This window comes from Phyllostomus discolor, chromosome 1, assembly GCF_004126475.2.
Source record: "Phyllostomus discolor isolate MPI-MPIP mPhyDis1 chromosome 1, mPhyDis1.pri.v3, whole genome shotgun sequence".
Classification (NCBI taxonomy): Eukaryota; Metazoa; Chordata; class Mammalia; order Chiroptera; family Phyllostomidae; genus Phyllostomus; species Phyllostomus discolor.
This window is the reverse complement of record NC_040903.2, coordinates 112,871,402-112,894,314: the sequence shown is the minus strand read 5'-3', so window position 1 is coordinate 112,894,314 and position 22,913 is coordinate 112,871,402. Positions and strand designations below refer to the sequence as shown.

General features: G+C 40.2%; 1 protein-coding gene across 3 annotated transcripts in view; it reads left to right on the top strand.

Annotated features, from left to right (window-relative positions):
• PEAK1 (pseudopodium enriched atypical kinase 1) overlaps positions 1-22,461 on the top strand; it is a 182,542-nt gene extending 160,081 nt beyond the window's left edge. For all 3 annotated transcript variants that reach the window (XM_036027580.1, XM_036027581.1, XM_036027579.1), the window contains one exon: positions 15,869-22,461. In XM_036027580.1, coding sequence (XP_035883473.1) covers positions 15,869-17,032 — 1,164 coding nt within the window. In that variant the 3' untranslated portion in view covers positions 17,033-22,461. The remainder of the gene's footprint in view (positions 1-15,868) is intronic.
• Positions 22,462-22,913: the final 452 nt, after the last annotated feature.

Genomic DNA, 22,913 nt, shown 5'->3' with positions numbered 1-22,913 from the left:
TGCAGCCTTCTGAATCATCTGAATAGTTTCTGTAGAGGACTGTTCAGGCTTAATGCAAAATTTGATGCAGATTCATTGCTCTTCTCACTCAGTCATTGTGAATGCAGTGGCTACACAGTATATACATGCTCACTCAACAGCATCTACCACCCCCACTGACTAGTACAGTGGAGTCATCATTGTTCATGCATGGGCATTCCGATCCACTCTCCTTGGCTGCCAGGTTACATCTATGTGGTAGAAACCATTCTCATTATATTAACAATGTTTGGACTTTTTTCAGACAGACCTCATATATTGGCCTCTTTGGAGATAAGATCCTTGACTCATTTTTTTAATTGAAACGTTTGGGTGTTGTCCAGTTTTCCTGACCCCATTTATTGACTAGAATGTCTTTACCCCATTGTGTATCCTTGCCTCTTTGTTGTACATTAATTGCCCACATAAATATGGGTTTATTTCTGAGCTCTCTATTTGTTTCATTGATCTATTTGTCTATTCTAATGCCAGTACCTTGCCGTTATGAATACCATAGCGTTGCAGTATAGTTTGATACCATGTAGGGTGTTACCTCCAACCTTGTTCTTTCTTCTTTTTCTTGGTTGCTGTGGCTTTTCAGGGTCCTCATAGTTGCATATACATTTTTGGATTTTTCTAGTTCTGTGAAAAAATCCAGTGGTATTTTGATAGAAATTGTGTTGAACCTATAGATTGCTTTGGATAATATGGACATTTTAATAACCTTTGTGAAATTTATTCCTAGATATATTTTAATGTACTTGTAAATGGGATTGCTTTGTTAATTTCCCTTTCTGATAGTTCATTACTGATATATAAAATGCAACCATTTCTGAATATTTACTTTATATCCTGCTACTTTACTGAGTGTATTTCTTGGTTTCAGTAGATTTTGGGTAGAATTTTTGGGTTTCTTTATATACAGTATCATATCATCTGCAAATGACAGTTTTACTTCTTATTTCCACTTTAGATGCCTTTTATTTCTTCTTCACTGATTGCTGTAGCTAGGACTTCAAATACTATGTTGAATAAGAGTTAGATATCTCATTGTGGTTTTGATTTGCATTTCCCTGATGATTAGTTCTGTGGAGCATCATTTCATGTGTCCGTTGGCCATCTGTTTGCCCTCTTTGGAGAAATGTTTATTCAGGTCCTTGGTCCATTTTTTTTACAAGTTTGTTTGTTTGTTTTGTTTGTTTGTTTTGATGTTGACCTGTATGAGCTCTTCATATGTTTTAGATATTAACCCCTTATCAGATATATCACTGGCAAATATCTTTCCCATTTGGTAGGCTGCCTTTTTGTTTTGTTGATTATTGTTTCTTTTTTTTACAGTACAAAAGCTTTTTAGTTTAATGTGGTCACATTTGTTTATTTTTGCTTTTGTTGTCTTTGCCCTAGTATACATATCCAGAAAAAAATATTGCTAAGACCAATGTCAAAGAGTATATTCAAAGACTTTGTTACCTGTGTTTTCTTCTGGAGTTTTATGGTTTCAGGTCTCAAATTTATGTCTTTGATTCATTTTAACTTTATTTGTTGTATATGGTATAAGAAAGTTGTCATTTCTTCTTTTTTTTTTTTTTTGCATGTATATGTCCAGTTTTTCCAACCATTTATTGAAAGACTATATTTACTTCATTGCATGTACTGTTGCCTCCTTTGTCATTGACCATATAGGCATGGGTTTATTTCTGGGCTCTCTATTCTGTTCTATTGATTTATGTGTCTGTTTTTATGCCAGTACTATGCCGTTTTGATTATTATAGCCTTGTAGTAAGTATAACATGAAATCAGGCTGTGTGATACCTTCAACTGTTTCTTTTTATTCAAGATTGTTTTGTTTGTTCTGGGTCTTTTGTGTTTTCATATAAACTTTAGGATTGATCTAATTCTGTGAAAAATGCCATTGGTATTTTCATAGGGGTAGCATTGAATCTGTAGATTGTTATGAGTAGTCTGATTTATTCTGAGGCAAATTTTCTCTCTAGCTGTGAATCTCTGAAACTATACAAGGCATGTGCTTCCAAAATACAATGGTAGACAGGCATAGGATAGGTAATCCTTCTCTAAAAGGGAGAAATTGCAAGGAAGGAAGAGGTGATGATTCCAAAATTTAGCAAGGCAGATTCCTTCAGATCTTAAGGTTCAGAATAATTCTCTTTGATTCAAAACACTGCCCTCCAGACCCATGGAGGTGGCAGTGTCACCCCCATAGCTCTGCTGGGTATCTTGCTCCTTTGGCTCTTTACTAGTATCTCTGCCAGAGTGGCCACCCCTCTTGCTTCCTCAGGCACTGGGCAGGGTCATCCTGTCCTTCCATATCTGGAGGGCAGTCCCACCCTTTGAAACCAAGAAGGAAACAAGTTTGCCCCCTGGACCTGTGGTGGCAGTAGTAGCCTCGATGATCTCTGGAACACTGTCAGAGTCATTCTTCCCTTTCCTTGAAGCACTTTAAATGCTGAATGGCTCTAGGGTCCAGTCCTGTAGGATCCAAGAAATCCTATAACTTTCCTTCGTTGCATTCTACTTTCTCTGTCCCTTTATTTTTTTAAGTATATTTTATCAATTATGCTATTGTGGCTTTCCCAATTTTTCCCTCTTTACATTGGCAATGTAAACATTGCAATGTGAACATTTGCAATTAAACTTTTTAGGTTGTATGTGAGGAATCATTGTCAAGCTCTGTTAACCCACTAAGATTAGGGCTGTGTAAGTGTTGTGTGCTTTAACCTGTGTCTAGAGGAGCACAATTAGCTTCTGATTCTGTATGTCCTTGGAGAAGTGTCTATTCAGGCCCTTTGCCCATTTTTTAATTGAATTGTTTGGCTTCCTGATGTTGAATTGTATGAGTTCTTTGTATATTGGAGATGAAACCCTTGTCTGATGTACGGTTGGTAAATATGTCCTGTCATACAGTTGGTGCCCTTTTCATTTTGATAATGGTTTCTTTAGCTATGCAGAAGCTTTTTAATTTGATGCAGAAGCCCAATTTGTTTATTTTTTCCTTTATTCCCCTTGCCGTAGGAGATTGGCAAAAATATTGCTATGTGAGATATCTGAAATATTACCGCCCATGTTTTCCACTAGGATTTTTATGGTATCCCAACTTATGTTTAAGTCTTTTGTCCATTTTGAGTTTACTCTGGTATATGGTGTAAGTTGATGGTCTAGTTTCATTTTTTTGTCTGTATCAGTCAGTTCTCCCAACACTGTCTCCCAACATTTATTGAAGAGACTGTCTTTACTCCATTGTATTATCATGCCCCTTTTGTAAAGTATTAACTGACCATAAAGATGTGGGTTTATTTCTGGGCTCTATTCTGTTTTATTAATCTGTGTGTCTATTCTTATGCCAATACCAGATTGTTTTGATTACAGTGGCCTTGTAGTATAGTTTGATGTCCAGTATTATGGCCCCTCCAACTTTGTTCTTCTTTGTCAAGATTGCTGAGGCTTGGGGGTCTTTTTTGGTTTCATATAGATTTTTGGAATATTGCCCTGGCTGATGTGGCTCAGTGGATTGAGTGCTGGCTTGCAAACCAAAGTGTCACTGGTTGATTCCCAGCCAGGGCACATGCCTGGGTTGCAGACCGTGTTCCCAGTGGGACACATTGCGAGAGGCAACCACACATTGATGTTTCTCTCCCTTTCTTTCTCCTCTTCCCCTCTCTAAAAATAAATAAAATCTTTTAAAAAATAAAAATAAATTAATTTTTGGAATATTTATTCTAGACCTGTGAAGTATGCCATTGGTATTTTAATAGGAATTGCATTGAATCTGTAGATTGCTTTGGTTAGTATGAACATTTTAATGATATTAATTTTTCTATTCCATGAACCAGGTACATGCTTCCATTTATTTGTATGTTCCTCAATTTCTTTCTTCAGTGTTCTGTAATTTTCTGAGTACAGGTCTTTTACCTCCTTGGTTAAATATATTCCGAGGTACTTTATTTTGTTGTTGTTGCTGTAGTAAGTGAGATTTTTTTTCTTATTTTCTGTTTCTGATATTTCATGGTTGGTATACAAAAATGCCATCGACTTCTATCCCACTACTTTGTCAAAATCACTCTCTAGGTCAAGTAGTTTTTTTGGTGGAACCTATAAGGTTCTCTATGTACACTATCATGTTGTCTGTGAAAAACAGCAGTTCTATTTCCTCTTTCCAATTTGAATGCCTTTTATTTTTTCTTGTCTGATTGCTGTGGCTAGAATTCCCAGTACTATGTTGAAGAAGAGTGATGAGGCAGACACCCTTGACTTATTCTTGATCTTAAGGGAAACGCTTTTAGTTTTTGCCCATTGAGTATGTTGCAGTAGGCTTTTCATATGTGGTCTTTATAATGAGAAGTCTGCTTACCTCTATTCCCACTTTGCTACGTTTTTTTTTATCGTAAATGGGTGCTGGATTTTATCAAATGCTTCTTCAGCATCTATTGATCATATGATTTTATTCTTTATTTTGTTTAAGTAGTCTGTCATGTTAATTGATTTGTGAATATTGTACCATTCTTGCATCCTGGGATGAATCTCACTTGATATCATGGTGTGTGATGCTTTTAATGTGTTACTGGATCCAGTTTGCTATTATTTTGTTGAGAATTTTAGCATCTGTTCATCAGAGATATTGGCCTATACTTTTCTTTCTTCATTGTGTCTTTACCTACTTTGGGGATTAGGATAATACTGGCCTTGTAAAAAGAATTTGGTACACAATCTTCTCAAAGAGAAAGGAAAATTAATCATCATCTGGTTTTTCACCTCTAGCCAAAGTGGAGGCATAGATAGATATATTTGCCTCCTTGCAAAACCAAAACAAGGAAAACAACAAATTTAAAATTAAAAAAAAAACAAACAAACAGGACTGCCAGAAAATCGAACTGTATGGAAGTCTGCAGGAGTTAAAAAGGAAACATTCATCCAGACTGGTAGGAGGGGTGTAGACGGGCAGCCAGGATGGAAAGGACTCCCAGCAAAGCGGAGGACCAGGAAGGGCAAAGAGGCAGCTGGTGAAGCAGGTGGTCCCACATTTGCATGTGGATAAACCAGGAGGAATAACTGGAGAGGGAGACAGACCATGCAACCCAGGATTCCAGTGCTGGGAAATAAAGCCTCAAAACCTCTGACAGAAAAACACTTGCAGGGGGCTGAGGCAACAGGAGAAACTCCCAGCCTCATGGGAGAGTTTGTTGGAGAGACCCACAGGGTTCTAGGACACACCCACCCACCTGGGAATCAGCACCAGAAAGGCCCAATTTGCTTGTGGGTAGTGGAGGAAGTAACTGAAAGAGGGCCAAGAGCTGAGCAAGCAGCATTGTTCCCTCTCAGACACCTCCCCCACGTACAGTGTTACAACCAAGCAAAGGGGGTTACCCGGCCAGATGAATACCTAAGGCTCCGCCCCTACTATGTAACAGGTATGCCAAGACAAAAAAAAAAATATGGCCCAAATGAAAGATCAAAGCTCTGGAAAAAATACAACTAAGTGACAAAGAAATAGTCACCTGTTAGATGCACAGTTCAAAACATTGGTAATCAGGTTGACCATTTTGAGTATGGTTACAAAATGGAGGAAAAAGTGAAGGCTATGAAATAAAGGAAAATGTACAGGGAACCAATAGTGAAGGGAAAGAAATTGGGATTCAAATTAGTGCTTTGGACCCAAAGGAAGAAATAAAGATTCAACCAGAACAGAATGAAGAAACAAGAATTCAAAAAAATGAGGAGAGACTTCCAGCCAAGATGGAGGCATAGGTAGACACACTGTGCCTCCTCACACAACCAAAAGAAGGATAACAACAATTTGAAAACAAAAAAAAACAACCAGAACTGACAGAAAAATCAAACTGTATGGAAGTCCAACAACCAAGGGATTAAAGAAGACACACTCATCCAGACAATAGGAGGGGCAGAGACAGGCACTCAGAGAGGACTCACAGCAAGGCAGTGGCTGGAGGACCAGAGCCAGCAGGTGGCAGCTGGCAGCTGGCGGACCCAGCATTGGATTGTGAAGCAGGGCACGCAGGCTGCAGTTGGCCGGCAAGGTTATGGCGGTGACTGGTGGAGCGGGCAGTCCCACATTCACTCGCAGATAAACCAGAAGGGATAATTGGGGAGCAAGAGAGACCACACAATCCAGAGCTCCAGCGTGGGGAAATAAAACCTCAAACCACCGATTAAAAACACCTGTGGGGGTTGAGGTGGCAATGGGAGAAACTCCCAGCCTCACAGGACAGTTCATTGGAGAGACCCACAAGGTCCTAGAATGTACACAAGCCAACCCACCTGGGAATCAGGACCAGAAGGGCCAAATTTTCTTGTGGGAAGTGGCAGAAGTGACTGAAATCCAGCAGACAGAGGAGCAAGTGCCATTGTTTCCTCTTGGACCTGTTCCCCACATACAGCATCACAACGCAGTGACATGGGTTACCCTGCCTGGGTGAATACCTAAGGCTCCACCCCTCACTATGTAACAGTTGAGTCAAGACAAAAAACATTGCCCAAACAAAAGAACAGATCAAAGCTCCAGAAAAAAATACAACTAAGCGACTAAGAGATAGCCAGCCTATCAGATGCACAGTCCAAAACACTGGTAATCAGGATGATCACAGAATTGGTTGCATTTGGTCACAAATTAGATGGAAAAAAATTAAGGCTAAGTGAAATAAAGGAAAATGTACACAGAACCAATAGTAATGGGAAGGAAACCAGGACTCAAATCAATGGTATGGACCAGAAGGAAGAAAGAAACATCCAACCAGAAAAGAATGAAGAATGAATGAAAAGAAACAAAATTTCAAAAAATGAGGAGAGGCTTAGGGACCTCCAAGACATCTTTAAACATCCCAACATCTGAATTATAGGGGTACCAGAAGGAGAAAAGGAAGAGCAACAAGTGGCAACAAAGGAGGATTTCCCCAATCCGGCAAAGGAAATAGACTTCCAGGAAGTCCAGGAAGCTCAGAGGGTCCCAAAGAAGTTGGACCCAAGGAGGAACACACCAGGGCACATCATAATTACATTAGCCAAAATTAAAATGAAGGAGAGAATCCTAGAAGCAGCAAGAGACAAGGAGACAGTTACCTACGAAGGAGTTCTCATCAGACTGTCAGCTGACTTTTCAAAAGAGACCTTACAGGCAAGAAGAGACTGGAAAGAAGTATTCCAAGTCATGAAAGGCAAGGACCTACATCCCAGATTGTCATGGCCACCGACCGGCAGTGACCTCGGAACACTGCGGATGGCTTGTTGAAACACAAGGAAAACATACACAGAGACAACCAGGTCCTGTGGGGAAATAGGAACAAAACGGCCACTCTCTCTAGTGTGGAACGCCATGGCCACCCTCCCCAGGGGAGAGCGCCTGTAAGGGAGAATACCTCGTTCTCCCGAGCAGGCTTTTATTGGGCCGTTTGCATAAGAATTCAGGTAAAGCTCGTTACTCATTGCCCGGAAGTAAGGATCAAACAATAGATAACAAGGAAGTCTGAGGGCCTATTTTGAGTCAGGATCAAAGAGCTGTAAAAAACTTTAAGGAACAAACTTCTTCCTTGGACCTTTATCATTCTATTGAGAGCATTCTAAACAAAGCAGATTTCACAGGAATTTACATGTTCTTAGGCCTGATCACCCGGGGAACCCACCCTTTCCAGCAGAGTGGCACCACCCTGTCATTGTTTCAGGCTTAGGTGGAGCAAGGGAACTAAGGCAACCAAGAGATTAGGAGATTTTCTCTCAGACAATGAGGACTCAGGCTATGTCAAAGCCAAGGGTTGAGGGTCCATCACCCCCTTTTGCTGTAAGTCCTTCCTCAGGGGCCTTCCACGTGATCGTGCCTGTCTTAGGTTGTTCCCCCCTTAGGGAATCTTACCCGTCATTGGCTAACCAACCAAGCACTGGGGGCCAGGCAGGGTGAAGTAAAGGGAGCAGAAGTGATGCTCCTGCCAGGGAGGTAAGCTTTTGTCTCCTTGCTGGCTTATGGTCCAAGGTCATTCTCTTAGCCTTAGCCTTGGCGGGGGTTATAGCTTCTGATACCAGGCAGGATGGTTCCCAACACAAGATTACTCTGTCCAGCAAAGTTATCATTTAAAATGGACATGCAGATAAAGTTCTTCCCAGACAAGGCCGAGTTAAAGGAGTTCATCATCAACAAGCCCTTATTATATGAAATGTTAAAGGGACTTATCTAAGAGAAGAAGATCAAAAATATGAACAGTAAAATGCCAACAAACTCACAGCTATCAACAACCAAACCTAAAAAAACAAAAACAAGTATAAAAACTAATTAAGCAGACAACTACAGCAGGAACAGATTCACAGAAACAGAGATCACATGGAGGGTTATCAGCGGGGAGTGGGGGGAGAGGGAGGTAAAGGTACAGGAAATAAGAAGCATAAATGGTAGGTACAAAAAATGGTAGGTACAAAATAGACAGGGGGAGGTAAAGAATAGTATGGGAAATGGAGAAGCCAAAGAACTTATATGTATGATCCATGGACATGAACTAAGGTGAGGGAATGATGGTGGGAGGTGTAGGGTACAGGGTGGAGGGAAATAAAGGAGGAAAAAAATGGAACAAGTGTGTAATAGCATAATCAATAAAATATATATTTTTTAAATCATCATATGGTTTCTTCAGTCAATAAACACACTCAAACCAGACTCTCAGGCTCCAAACTGGAAGTTTCTGAGATTCCTTATGAAGTTTTAGAAACACAATGATATAAGTGATATAAAACAATGGTATAAAACTTGGTGGAACCTCAGGCTCTCTCTCTTGAACACATCAGCCCTACATGAATAACTTACTGCCTTGTTATAACAGTTCCCCTCCATTGTGTGCTATGGAACCAAGCTTTAAGAAAAAAACAGCTTTTGGTTATTGTTCAGTCTTTTAGACATATAGATGCAAGGTGGACACAGTATTATACTGTCTGCTGCTCTCTAATGAACAGTATTTTAGAAGTGTTCTACTTCAGACTTAATATGATCCTTTAGTCCACAAAATATCCATAGTAAAGTATTTTTTAACAAGATAATGATCGATTTTCTAAGTTCTTGTTACTGCAAAGAATAACTGAATTTAAATGAAATTAGTCATAACTGACATACAGATAATGTATCATCAAAGCTTTAAGTTGCATTTTTTCATTTAGAAACCAATGTATTTTGAACCTTCATTTTGCTAATGTGATTCTGAATATAACCTGCTTTTGGTTAGGTGTTTTGTCTTTTCTATCACAGAATATCCTCGGTATTTAGAGTATTTACCTGTTCTAATTTTGTTTGTCCTGCCCACCCTGAATTCACTAATAGTGCAAAAAAAGAAAAAGAAAAAATATCTTCGTACACTGGAGAAAAAAAGTTTATATTTTCTTTATAACCTCGAGAAAAGGAAGAGGTGAAAAGATTAAAACACTTTGAACAATATAACCTAATGCAGGTATCTACAATATGCTTTCTAGAGAAATAGTAAATAAATAAATAAATAAATAAATAAATAATTCGGGAGTCTTCCCTGTTGAATTTTTTGGGATAGTTTGAGAAGGATAGGTGTTAGTTCCTCTTTGACTGTTTGGTAAAATTTCACCTGTGAAGCAGTCTGGTCCAGGGCTTTTTTTGTGTGTGCCAGTTTTTTTATTACTCCGTCAATTTCACTGGTTGTTATTTGTCTAATCAGGTTTTCTGCTTCTTTCTGATGCAGTTTTAGAAGATTGTATGTCTCTAGAAATTTATCCATTTCACCCAGGTTGTCAAATTTCTTGGCATAGTTGTTCATAGTAATTTCTTACAGTCCTTTGTATTTCTGTGGTATCAGTTCTCTTTCATTTTTGATTTTGTTTATTTGGGTCCTCTCTTTTTCCTATGAGTCTGGTTAATCGTTTGTAAATTTTGTTTATCTATTCAAAGAACCATCTCCTGGATACATTAATCCTTTCAATTGTGAGGGTGGGGGTGTCTCTGTGTCATGTGATTCTGCTCTGATCTTAATTACTTCCTTCTGCTCACTCTGGGTTTTGTTGGTTATTGTTCCTCTAGTTCTTTTAGATGTAGGGTTAGGTCATTTATTTGAGATTTTTCTATCTTTGGGTAGGCATGTATTGCTATGAACTTCCCTCTCAGGACTGCCTTCACTTGTATCTCATAGGTTTTGTATTGTGTATTCATTTTCATTTGTTTCCAGATAGTTTTTCATTTCTCCTTGATCTCATTTTTAACCCATTCATTATTTAATAACATGTTATTCAGCTTCCTAGTATTTGAATGGTTTTGAGGGTTTTTTTCCTTGAGATTTGTTTGTAGTTTCAAGCCATTATGATTCAAGCAGATGCTAGATATAATATCATTTTTCTTGAATTCATTAAAGATAGACTACCATGTAGTCTATCTTTGAAAATGATCCTTGTGCATTTAAGAATGTATATTTGGCTTCTTTGAGGTGAAATGTTCTGTAAATATCAATTAAGTGCTTTTGATCTAGAGTGTCCTTCAGTGCCACAAATCCTTGTTGATTTTTTGTTTGGAACACCTGTCCATTATTGACTAAGGTGTTAGAATTCCCTACAGTGAATGTGTTGCTTTATCTCTTAAGTCCTCCAATACTTTCTTTATATATTTAGGTGCTTCTATATTGAGTGCATATATGTCTACAACAGTTATATCTTCACATTGGATTACTCCCTTAAGTATTACATAGTGACCTTCTTTGTCTCTTATTATGTCCTTTGTTTTGCAGTCTGTTTTGCCTTATGTAAGTATTGCTACCCCAGCTTTTCTCCATTTGCATGGAATATTTTTTTCCAACCCTTCACTTTCAGCCTCTGTGTATCTTTTGTTTTGATGCAAGTCTCTTGCAGATGTTGTATATATGGGTCATGTTTTCTTATCCATTCAGCTACCCTATGTCTTTTGATCGGAGCATTTAATCCATTTACATTTAAGGTTATTAATGTTAGGTACTTATTCATTGCTATATTTTCCCTTTGTACCTGTGTTCCTCTCTCTCTCACTCTCTCTTCTTCTTAAATCAGTCCCTTTAACATCTCTTACAATGCTGGCTCGATGGGGAGGTACTCTTGTCATCTTCTTTTGTCTGGGAAGCTCTTAATTTCCCCTTTCATTTTAAACGAGAGCCTTGCTGGGTAGAGTATTTTGGTTGCAGGTCCTTGTTTTTCATTACTTGGAAAATGTTATGCTGGTTCCTTCTGGCCTGTAGTGTTTCTGTTGAGAAATCAGCTGATAGCCTTATTGGAGCTTCCTTGTATGTTACTAGCTGTTTGTCCCTTGCTGCCTTTAAGACTCTCTCTTTGTCTTTAAATTATGCCATTTTAATTTTAATGTGTCTTTGAGTGGGCCTCTTTGAGTTCATCTTGATTGGACCTTCGTGCTTCTTGGACTTGCATGCCTTTCTCTCACCAAGTTAGGGAAGTTTCCTGTCATTATTTTTTCGAACAGATTTTCTAGCCCTTGCTCTTTTTCTTCTCTTTCTGGTATCCCTATGATGTGAACATTTTTTCATTTTGTTCTGGCTGGGTGTTTTCTTCATTTCAGATACTGCATTCTTTACTTCTAATGAATTCTTATTCAAGTCTTCTAAGTCCTTTTTTCATGCTGATGTCATTCCTACTAAGTTCCTTGAGCATTCTCTTAACCATTAGTTTGAACTCTGTGTCTGATAAGTAGCTTGTCTCAATTTCATTTAGCTCTTTCTCTGGGGATTCCTCCTTTTCTTTCATTTGATGGTTCTTTGTATTCCCATTTTAGTTGTCTCTTTGAGTTTGTTTCTATGTATTAGATAGCTCTGCTTTGATTCTCTGTCTTGTGGAGTGGTTTTATGTGTTAGGAGGTTTGTGGGACCCAGTGGTGCAGACTCCTTGATCTGCTGTGTAAATGCTCTAGGAATGTCCTTTGTGTGGGTTATGTGGATTCTCCTGTTGTATTTGGGTCCTGATTGTTGTTGGCCCATTTGTTGGTGGGAATTCCCCTCTGGCTGGCTAAGAGGATCAATCCTGACCACATGTTGTATACTCTTGTATAGGTGCTGACAGAACAAAGCAAAACAACACAAAAACTACAAGAACAATATTGACAACAAGAGAGCAGTGAATAATGTGGAAAGAGAAAAGGGAAAAGGAAAAATAGTATGAGAAGACTAAAGAAAAGAAAAGCAACTATGAGAGATGAGAGGGGAAGAGAACTACTGTGTTTTGCCATGTATAATGCATACCCATAATTTGTGTGCATTATACACAATATTATTATGTCCATTATTGTACCCACAGTAAGTAATCATTATACCCATGTATAATGCACATCTTTATTTTTTTCCCTTAAAATTTTGGGCAAAAAATTGTGCCTTGAATATGGCTGATGAATTGAAAGGGGAAAACAAGGAAGAGGAACACAGCAAAGGTAACAAAAATAATAAAAGGAGAAAAGAAGGGAACAATGGAGTAATCAAAGATAATAGTAGAATAGGAGATAAGAAAAAAAATAAAAGCACCAAAAATAAAAGAAAAAAAAATACATGAAAAATAATAAAAAGGCTATGAAAAAGAAAAATAGTTAAGAAAATGAAAACAGAACCTAGTGGATTCGCATCAGCAGAGTTCAGATCTCGCCTGCTGTTTTCTCCCTTTGGAAACTGCTGTGGTGTCTGAGTCTGGTGTAAACTAGTGTCAGGTCCTGTCCATGTCTGGCCCTCACCTGCTTTATTGAAGCTACAAGTGATCCACAGTTTGTGACCAATTCTTTCAGGGTTGACTGCTCCAATGGTGGGCCAAGCTACTCTGCAAAACTGGCTTTTATCAGCACTGGGTTCTGGGGTATGTCAGCAAACATCCCAAGTCACCACAGGATCCACATCTGCCTACCTCTGCCTACCTCTGCCTGCTGACCTGCTGTCAATCTTATACTATTTGCTGACCTGACTGTTTCTTAGAGGGCTTCTGGCAGAAACAGAGGGCTATGGTTCCTGGATCTTCCATGGCAATTGTCTTTCAGACTTCAGGGAAGGTGGTAAATGTGCTCCCTTTCCTCTAACCAAAAGGAGTCAAGTTATTAATATTTGAAAACTAGCTACTATGTAGTTCATAGAATAATGCAGTACTGTTACCTAAATTAACAACATCATTGCAGTCTCCCAAATAAAGATTGATGAGATCCACATCCTATTGAGAAATCCTATTGTGGAATCCTTTATAGGTCAGTGTTTTGCTTGTGACTGTTTTCATGGTTATGTGCCACTTAAAAGCCCTAGTATTTTTTTTTTTTAAGATTTTATTTATTTTTAGAGAGGGAAAGGCAGGAGGAAGAGAGAGAGAGAGAGAGAGAGAGAAACATCAATGTGTGGTTGCTGGGGTCATGGCCTGCAACCCAGGCCTATGAACCTATGAACCTATGAACCTAGTGTTGTAGACACTTCTTTTGCTTCACACTTTGGTTTGCAGCCCGCGCTCAATCCACTGAGCTATGCCAGCCAGGGCAAGCCCTAGTATTTTGTTTCCCTTTTTCACACTCCAGTCTTCTCCCTTTTTCCATTGCCCTTAAAACTGTAGTGACCTATTATTCTTCAGCCTTTCCACATATTGTAAAATGAAGAGATGAGGAAGCGTCATCTCCTCAGGTTGGCTATTTAGGCAGATAATTTTCCTTTAAAGCTTCCACAATGCCTGAGCAGTTTATCATTTCTTCTTCATTAATCACTCTGAAATTTATATCTCAAGTTGATCTGTGAAGGTAAACATGAATTGTTTTAACTTTTTTAAAGATTTTATTTTTAGAGGGGGGGAGGGAAAAAGACAGGGAAAGAAATACCAGTGCCTCTGATGTGTCCCCTACTGGGGGCCTGGCCCACAACCCAGGCATGTGGCCTGGCTGGGAATCAAACTGGTGACCCTTTGGTTCTCAGGCCAGCACTTAACCAAGGTTACACAGCTAGTGGCAGGGGTAAATCCCAGGCTGCCTAAGTTCTTGTTGAGTGTCCTTTCTGTCATGTGACAGCTAGAGTTTAACTATACAGTCTTATTCAGCCATACTCAATGCTATTTGATTGACTTTTCAAGGCTGAGGACTTGAACTGGCCATGTGATATTGAGAAATGTATTAAAACTATAAATGGAGTTAATGGTGCTATGCCCTGGATCCAGCTCCACACAACAAAATAATGACTAGTATAGGATTTGTAAATACCTGGTGACACATAAGCATGAAATATTGTCAGTAGTATAGTATAGAAAGAATTCATGTTTGATTGATGAACATATAGGATTATATGTTATACTGCATGTGCTGAGACTTTGAGAGCTTTCTAAAGACAATATTTTCTGCAAGATAGATATTTGAACTTGAGTTTAGCCTGGGGATATATCTCTGTTTTGAGATGAGAAGTTTGTTTAAAGAAGAAATGCATATTATACCCTCAAACTGATTAGGTAGATGGGAGAAGACTTGAAGAAACTCATTTTCAAAGAGAGAGAGAAAAAGAAGGATTTCTATGTCACTGCTCAAGCCTCCAATTATAATCAGTGTGCATAAATACAGTAAGTGATAGAGGGATACTCCTCACCCCCCGATACTCCTTTGCCTTTGGTCTTAAGTACCTGTTTGAATGGAAATCAGAGTATGCTGCTTCTCAGAACTGGGGACCTTCCAAAGAATGTGTACATTTTTCTTTTTAAATAAAAATAACTACAGAGTCTTTTTTAAAATTTGCTTCTTTTCTGAAGTGCTACAATGAACAGGCCATGTAAGCCCTGCAGAGTGCCTGTTGCTGGAAGCTTTGTTATCTCTGAAGTATAGTAGGCAGCACGCTGCCTACTGAAGAGGAGCAGTAGAAAATGTATTGCTCAGTAGATAGGTTACAGAGGCGCCATCCTGACCAGGTGTCAGTGACCTATGAACCTAGTGTTGTAGACTGAGTCTTCCATTGTCAGCTCCTCTATCTCATAGAATGAGGATAATCCAGTTAAGGGTGATTTTATTTTTTGTTTTCTTAGCCCTTTAAGACTAGAAATACAATAGTTGATTTAGTATGTAGAACTTTTGGCTAATGTTTTTGAACAAAAAACTCTTCCTTGATCCATAACTCCTTAATAAAGTTCATTTTAGAAGGCCTTAGAGCCTGAATATTGGGCCTTAAATGAGGTCTGTTAAGAGAAAAGATAAAACAGAATTGCATCATTGAAATGTTGGTTTTGCTTTTACCAGGTCGGACCAAAGATTTTCTCAAACCTTTATCTCTACTTTGCCAATGATCATAAGTGCCTGAGTTGTAACCATCACATGACATCCATTGAAAAGTTAGGTAAACCCACAGTTTACCTGGCCAATTATGTGTCACTCTCCTGACCATTGATAAAATAAGGTATCTCAGCCTACTTTATAAGCCACTTGTTGAGCTGCTTTGTAAGTCTTGGCTGCAAACCTCCACAGAAAGTAGGTGAAAAATTATTTTTTGTTGTTTTCTTTTCTAGATAAGGTGCAGGGTATAGTGGAAAGGGCAAGTTTTGATGTTAGACAGGGTTAGGTTTGCAAACTGGTAGCCCTGGGCTGCCCGCCCTCCTTTTTTAAAAAAATTCTTAGATACTCAGCCTACTTTGAAGGGTTAGTGTGAGGACTAGAGATAATACACATAAAGTGCTTAGCATGTAGACAGCCTTAAGAAATCATTACTGCCATTATTACTGTCACTCAGCACAAGATTACCAAGACACTTTCTGAAGACTTCGTTATAACCCTCTATTCCTAACCAGTCACCTTCTCATCAGTCCTTCTTTACACATCACAAGCCTGGTTATGAAAGTGTATATATTTTAAATTGTGTTATTTGCTTTCTTCTTTCAGATCTGTAAGAGCAAAGCTAAGGAATCTCAGCAGTATTATCATAGCTTGGCTGTTCGGCAGAGTCTGGCTGTCCATTTTAACATCCAGCAGGACTGTGGTCATTTCCTTGCTGAAGTCCCTAAGCGTCTGCTTCCCTGGAAGGATCCTGATGCCCCTGAAGAGGAAGAGGATGAAATGCAAGAGAATGAAGAAGAAATGAAAGAAGAAAGCAATGGGAAAAGCTCAGAGTCCTGCTCTGAAACAGAATCATCCCAGAAAGAAAGCCAGGGAGTGATTTGCAAGAAGCAGAGAAGTCACGTTGTGGTCATCACCAGAGAGGTTCCCTATCTCACCATGGCTGATTTTGTGAAAGATTCTCTGACCAAGCATGGGAAAAGCCCCGATGTGTATGAGAGGCAAGTGTGTCTGTTGCTCTTGCAGCTGTGCTCCGGCCTTGAGCACCTCAAACCCTACCACGTTACCCACTGCGATCTACGTCTGGAGAACCTGCTGCTTGTCCACTACCAGCCCAGAGGAACCACCCATGGCCTTGGGCCTGCGGAACCCAATCCCACCTCATCTTGTCTCACAAGGCTTATAGTGAGCAACTTCTCTCAGGCCAAACAGAAGAGCCACCTGGTGGACCCTGAGATCCTCCGGGACCAGTCCCGCCTCGCCCCAGAGATCATAACAGCCACTCAGTATAAAAAGTGTGATGAGTTCCAGACAGGCATCCTCATCTATGAGATGCTACACCTGCCCAACCCCTTTGATGAGAACCCAGAGCTGAAAGAGAAGGAATACACTCAAGCAGACCTGCCTCGAATCCCACACCGTTCCCCCTATTCCTGGGGCCTTCAGCAGCTGGCCAGCTGCCTCCTGAACCCCAACCCTTCTGAGCGGATCCTCATCTCAGATGCTAAAGGTGTCCTCCAGTGTCTGCTCTGGGGCCCCCGGGAAGATCTCTTTCAGACTTTCAATACCACCCCCAGCCCAGTGCAGAGGAATGCCCTGCTCCAAAACTGGCTGGACATCAAGCGAACAGTGCTGATGATAAAGTTTGCTGAGAAGTCCCTGGACAGGGAGGGCGGGGTCAGCCTTGAGGATTGGCTTTGTGCTCAGTATTTGGCTTTTGCCACTCCAGACTCCCTCAGTTGCATTGTGAATATCCTGCAACACCGTTAATGTATCCTGGTTGCTGCTTTTACTTCACCTTATCCCACACACTCCTGTCCCAGTACTCATACAGAATTCAAGGAAAGAAGAGAGACAAACTGTTCATCCCTGTTCACAAACAAATGAGTCTACTCAGAAAGGTTATCCACAGCTCCAAATCATGTGAGAAGCTGAGTCTGTCTTAACTTTGCAGAAATTCAACTGTACATTCATTTGTCTCCCATTGGGACACCTTTTTCCCTAATTGTCCCACAAATCCAGGTAAAAAATGAAAATGAACATTTTTGAAGGGACAGCTCCTTTGTAATATATTCAGTGACCTATGTCCAGTTCTTCCATAATTCTGAATTTCACCTTTTTCACACCAAGTACTTATTTTTACTAGCAATAGATTTAACCAGTTCTTATCATCATCCACTAAGTTCTCACAACAGACTCTCTTCCTATGTTACCAGGCAGAACTGCCATCCTTACTATCCACTCAGTTTTGGTTCCAGGGACTATATTCCCTATTTCAGCAGATAGTAGAAGTACAAGGAGAGATCCCATCCCTTGGTCATGGACCCATTTTCATTTCTGTTGTCAATAACTGGATGCACTGCATGGTGGGTAGCCCTAACAATCTCCCCTCTGCTGCCGCTGCCCAGTTTTCCTTCACCTTGACTCTGTCCCCACTTGCCAGTGAAGTTTGTGCATTTTGGCCTCTTGTGGTGTAATACAGAGCTGACCCAAGGTGGTATCACCCATCCCTCAGGTCTTATAAACAGCTGGCAGTACAGAAGATGTTTTTCCTGCATGTCCAATTCTCTAGGGACCATCAGGGCAACAGTGTTTAAAGTACCACTCTTTGATTACTGTCAGGGTTGGCAGCCAGGGCTGGTGGTGCTCAGATCTCAATTTTTTTCCCCAAACAGTGACTGGCCAGCTTTCTTCTGTCAATAGCCAGTATTAACTAGTCTACCAAATGCTATAGATAACTGTCCTGAATGAAACAGCTGTCGGTCAAGGTCTAAGATCTCCTTAGAGGGCACAGTGCAGATGGCTATTATAATGGCCAGAGGCAGGAGGAGGGGAGAAGGCCACAGGTAAGACTACTGACCTCCTCCTTAGAATGCTGACCTTTGCTGGAGAAATTCCCTCTCAGTTGCCCTGGCATATTGCTCCTTACGACTCTGAAATGGCTCTGGAGGACAGCTCACAGGGAAATTTAATTGCTGAGGTTAGTGGCTGAAAGCTGTTTCACTGTACATGGGGTGGGGTCTGTGCTTCTTTCCTATGGATATATGTGCAATTTTTAATGTATTTTTTAAGCTGTGTATTACAGTGTTTATGTTGCAACTTCACCTGAAGCAAGATCTATAACAATCCTCCCCCTCTTCCCTTGGCACATATTTGCGCTAAAAGACAAGTGTTCCTTCCATGGGGGTATGTGAGTGTGTGTGTGCTTATTTTATTCAAAACTGTGAGTATCTGTTTACTTAAATCTTGCTATTCCAAAAGTCACTCAGCGTGAGTGTCTATACACATTTGTGCCTGTGTGTGCACATGCGGGCTAGAAGTAGAGAGAGGCCAGGCCTCTGAGGGAGCCATCTGTGGCAAGTGGATAGATGTGTTCTCTGCACCTAGTTAGTAACGGAGCCCTTGGGACTCTTGTCTCCCAGTGCAGGGTTTCTTAAAGTCAGGACTAGCTCTGTAGTATTACTTAGATAGCACATAAGTGGCCTTTGGAAATTTCTTAGTTTTTAACATTTTTAACAGCCTTTCATGTGATTTACCTATATCAAAGAGGATCAATAACAGAAAAGAATGTATTTTATTATACTTTTAAGAGAATGGGATATGTGAGGCTGCATTTGGACTCTGTCCCTGCCCTCCCAGCCAGCAGTACAGGACTCCCAAAGGAGACAGTTGGGTGGCCCACAAAGAGTGCCTCCTGTAGCCAGAGTGCAGAGCTCTGCCCTGAGGGGAGGCCACAGAGTGAGCATGCCACTGCAGGCCAGCAGCCCCACTGTCTCTTAGTGTCCTGTGGCATGGCTGTGACTTGCCTAATTACACACTGAAGTAGCACACGGACCACTGACCGTGTCAGCTAACACATCCCCTTACCAGCCTTCCCCACACACGCACCCATTTCCTGATGGTTTGTGTATTGAGACTGTCTCTTTCTCAATGTCACTTTTGTGCCTTGCCCATGTGAATTTAAATGTTGACTATTTAATGGGGTTATACACTTAATGAAGAAAGTTTCTTTGTCCCTCTATTTGTCCCTTGAATATTGCCTGCCTTCCTTCCTTCCTTCCTTCCTTCCTTCTTCCCTTCATCCATCCTTCCTCCTTTCCTTTCCATCCTTTCTTTCCTTTCTGTTTTGACCTGGATCCAATCTTCTTAATTTTAACTCTAATATAAGCACAGGCACCCTTTACCACCATTATATTATATAGCACTGGAAACCAAGCATCCCTTTATATCAGATATGTTTGGTACTGTTTTTATATTCAAATTTGTTAAGGGTAAAAGACAAATACCAACTAGCCATAGACGGGCCTCAGGCTTCCCAGAGACAGGGATTACATTAATTTTTCTCTTAGTTAAAGATGATGGCTGAAGAATGTGAGAGAGAGAAGGAAGGTGGTGTTATAGGCTAGAGCCAAATTGACAAAACAACTTATGTCTGGGCAAGAAGTACTCATCATTTGGTCCTCAGAATATTTTTCCACAATAATGAAATTTAGCCAATCTAATATCTCAAATATATTATATATTTATATATATATATATATATATATATATATATTTACATTTTAATTATAGTGGGAACTTTGAATTCAACTGAAAAGAAAACCTATTCTTAGACAAAGACAGCCATATATATATATGGGTTTGGACTGTGACTAGTATAGCACTTTAAGTTTTCTCAAGTAACTTCAAGTTACTGTCTTTAATATTCATTGGAATTTTTTCTCTTTTCTATTGAAGTCTGTACTGTAGTTTCTTACATTTATTTTGAGACTTTGAACAATTAAGCCACTGTTGGAACTTTTCCTTAAGACACATGAGCAAGAACAATCTCTCTGACACATCTGGGTGTTGGAGAAATAAGACAATGGCTGGAGTAGCCAAGACCAAGACTAAATGTATAGGAGTCCCTCGGTAGAGTGATAACCTGGTCTTGGAAGGAAGAAGATCAAATGTTCCACAAAGAGAACTAGGACTACCAGAGCTCTCCCATACTAGCCTGAGAAGAGCCCCTTCAGTATATGTATAAGTAATACAATGCCCAGACACTAGTTCATGAAGAGTAACAGAAGGATGGGAAAAAGAACAATTGTAACCTGTGGAGTCAACAATAAAAGAATCATGAATGAGGTCTACCAACCCCTAGGCTAAGTTAGGGTTGGAAGCAGGAGTATGGCAGTGGGTTTCAAGTTTTGCCCTCTGAAGATAAACTGGGTGAGGTACAGAATGGGGCACAAATGGCCACACTACTGACATTGAGGGGCTAAAAGTATATTTGTTGGGATTTTAAGAGCCTGAGTAGCATTTCACTGTCAGATTAAGTGAATGTCAGTTTTGCTTCTAAACTCAAAATAAGTTTGTGAACACATTTCTGGAGTTAGAGCTACCTAAAATTGAATTTCAAGTTTTTAGCAATACAGAATGTCCATGAAAGATCTCTGGGGCCTGCTAAGTAGTAGGGCATAGAAGGATTGCATTCAGCTGCTCAAAGTTTTGTTAAGAATACTTTGGTGCTGGGAAGTAACCTGACTTGGTTTTGCTGGTAACCTGCAACCAGGATTTCCCCCCAGATTTTTGCCGGCAGTGATCTGAAAAAACACAGGCTAGTCCTAGAAATTGGGACGGACTCATGATACCACAATACATTCCAAATGATTCTAGATGTGAAACTAAAGTATGAACATACTTGGAGAGGGGAGAGAGGAACTTGATTCCCTAGGCCAGCTCTGACATGTTTTTATTCCCCTCACTAGTTGATAAGGATTGAAAATTCTGGTACACCCTAATGAGTGAATAGGATGGCTACCCACAAAACCTCATTGAAGTTCATATTCTCAAAGGCCCAAAGTACTGTGCTGACACAAATCCAAGTGCTGCTCTTGTTGAAGTGTGTACTGAAGTCTAGGTGTCCATGGACATCAGTGCCCAAAGTGGGGCTCCTTGGACCCAAAGTGATGCCACATGAGAAGCAGAGGAATGCAGTGCAAGACCCCAGACAAAGATTGTACCCAAGGAAGCAAGCCCTCTGTCTTGCTGCTGCTGAAGTGACGATGTTGGGCTAGAACAAGCCATGGAGGGAAGTTCACATAACAGTCCATTTCAAGGTATTTGGCTAATAAAATAATCCATTCTCAAAAATGTATTTTTTTGTAACAAATTCATTTTGTGTATTAGGGGGGAAAAGAGGAAAGATGATGATGATGATGATGAAAGTCTTGGGCAAATAATCAAGTTCCTCAGTATGTAAGGAGAAGGAACTATTTCCTCTCCCCTTGTCACTATGGCTATTGCTTAAACTTCAGCTTGGGAACATCCTATCCATGTGATACTGAGGTCTGAGGATTTTTTAAAAGAGATGTGGTAGTTTTCATGGGTTTGTTTAGAGAACTCTTGGGAAAATGCTTAACAAATTGTAATAGTTTTTATAAACCATTCTACAGAGGTGTTTAGCAGTCATCATGACCATCATTTAGTATTTTAAGTGTTCAGAATGTACAAGGTGCTATACAGCTGTTAAACATACCTTCTCTGCAGCTGTTTGAAATTAGATTTTTGCATCAGCCACTGCTAGAAGCTTTCCCCACCTGGGTGGACTGCAGGGGCCTGGACTCTGGACATCCATTACTTGGTTCCTACTCAGCCCCGTGTTTTCTTTAAATCAAGGAAGTTTCAGGGAGTCAAAAGAGGCTGGGAATTTTTTAACCTAGCAGAAGTACAGAGTCATATATTTTGCTACAAATAAGATTGTATTGTGGAAAATTCCCTTTGCCCTTACAGTGTATGGAGAGTATGTGTGTGTCTGTAGCCATGATAACTTGAATGTTGAACCAGCCCTAGGCTTTAGGGTAGCATTTTTGAAAGATATACCAACCACACTGCTTCAGAACTTGCTCCAAACACTACCTGTGAATCCCTTCCGTTACCAGGTTTAAAGAGTGTCATTAATTTGAATCATGGCATTCCTCATTCCACTTTCTTTAGTTCTTGATGGCTCTCCCCACACTTTATATTTGAAAATGTTTCTGTTGCTCTTTCCTAAAGCCTCACCTTTCTACGTACATATTTTAGAGTTGTATAAATCTACCAATGAAAGGTCTCCTCTTTCACCAGGTAGTGCTGCCCTTTGGTTTGCTGTGGTACCTTGCTGTGTTCTCTGTGGCATGTTACTGTGTAAATAAATTCATTTTAAAATACTCTAAAAATCAGACTAGCACTTGTCCTTTCAGTGCCTCTACCATACTGACATGATGGGGAGGGTTCAGTTGCAGACACTGTTATGTCTTTCCCCCCAGGACTCATGCCTTCTTGGATATTAATCAGATGTTAATCTGGACCATGTTTTCTGTTCATCATCTCCCTAATCTGAGGAGACTAGCCTGGAAGAAAAAGTGCAAGCCTTCTGCTTTCCCCAGAGCTCAGAAGGCTACAGGTTTGCCGTGTGAGATTGCTCCCTGGTGGCCAGTCCCTGTACAGCCTTCCTGGGTTTGTATTGTGTGTTTGGAGACTTGGTTAGCTGGCTGCTTTCTACCCCAGTAGAAATCTCCAAGCAGTGCAGACAGTGTGAGTATGGACAGGGCCTCGTTGAGCATCATCTGCTATAGAATTCACATGCTTAAGGTACGTGGTCACACACAGAGTCCTCACAAAGCCAGAC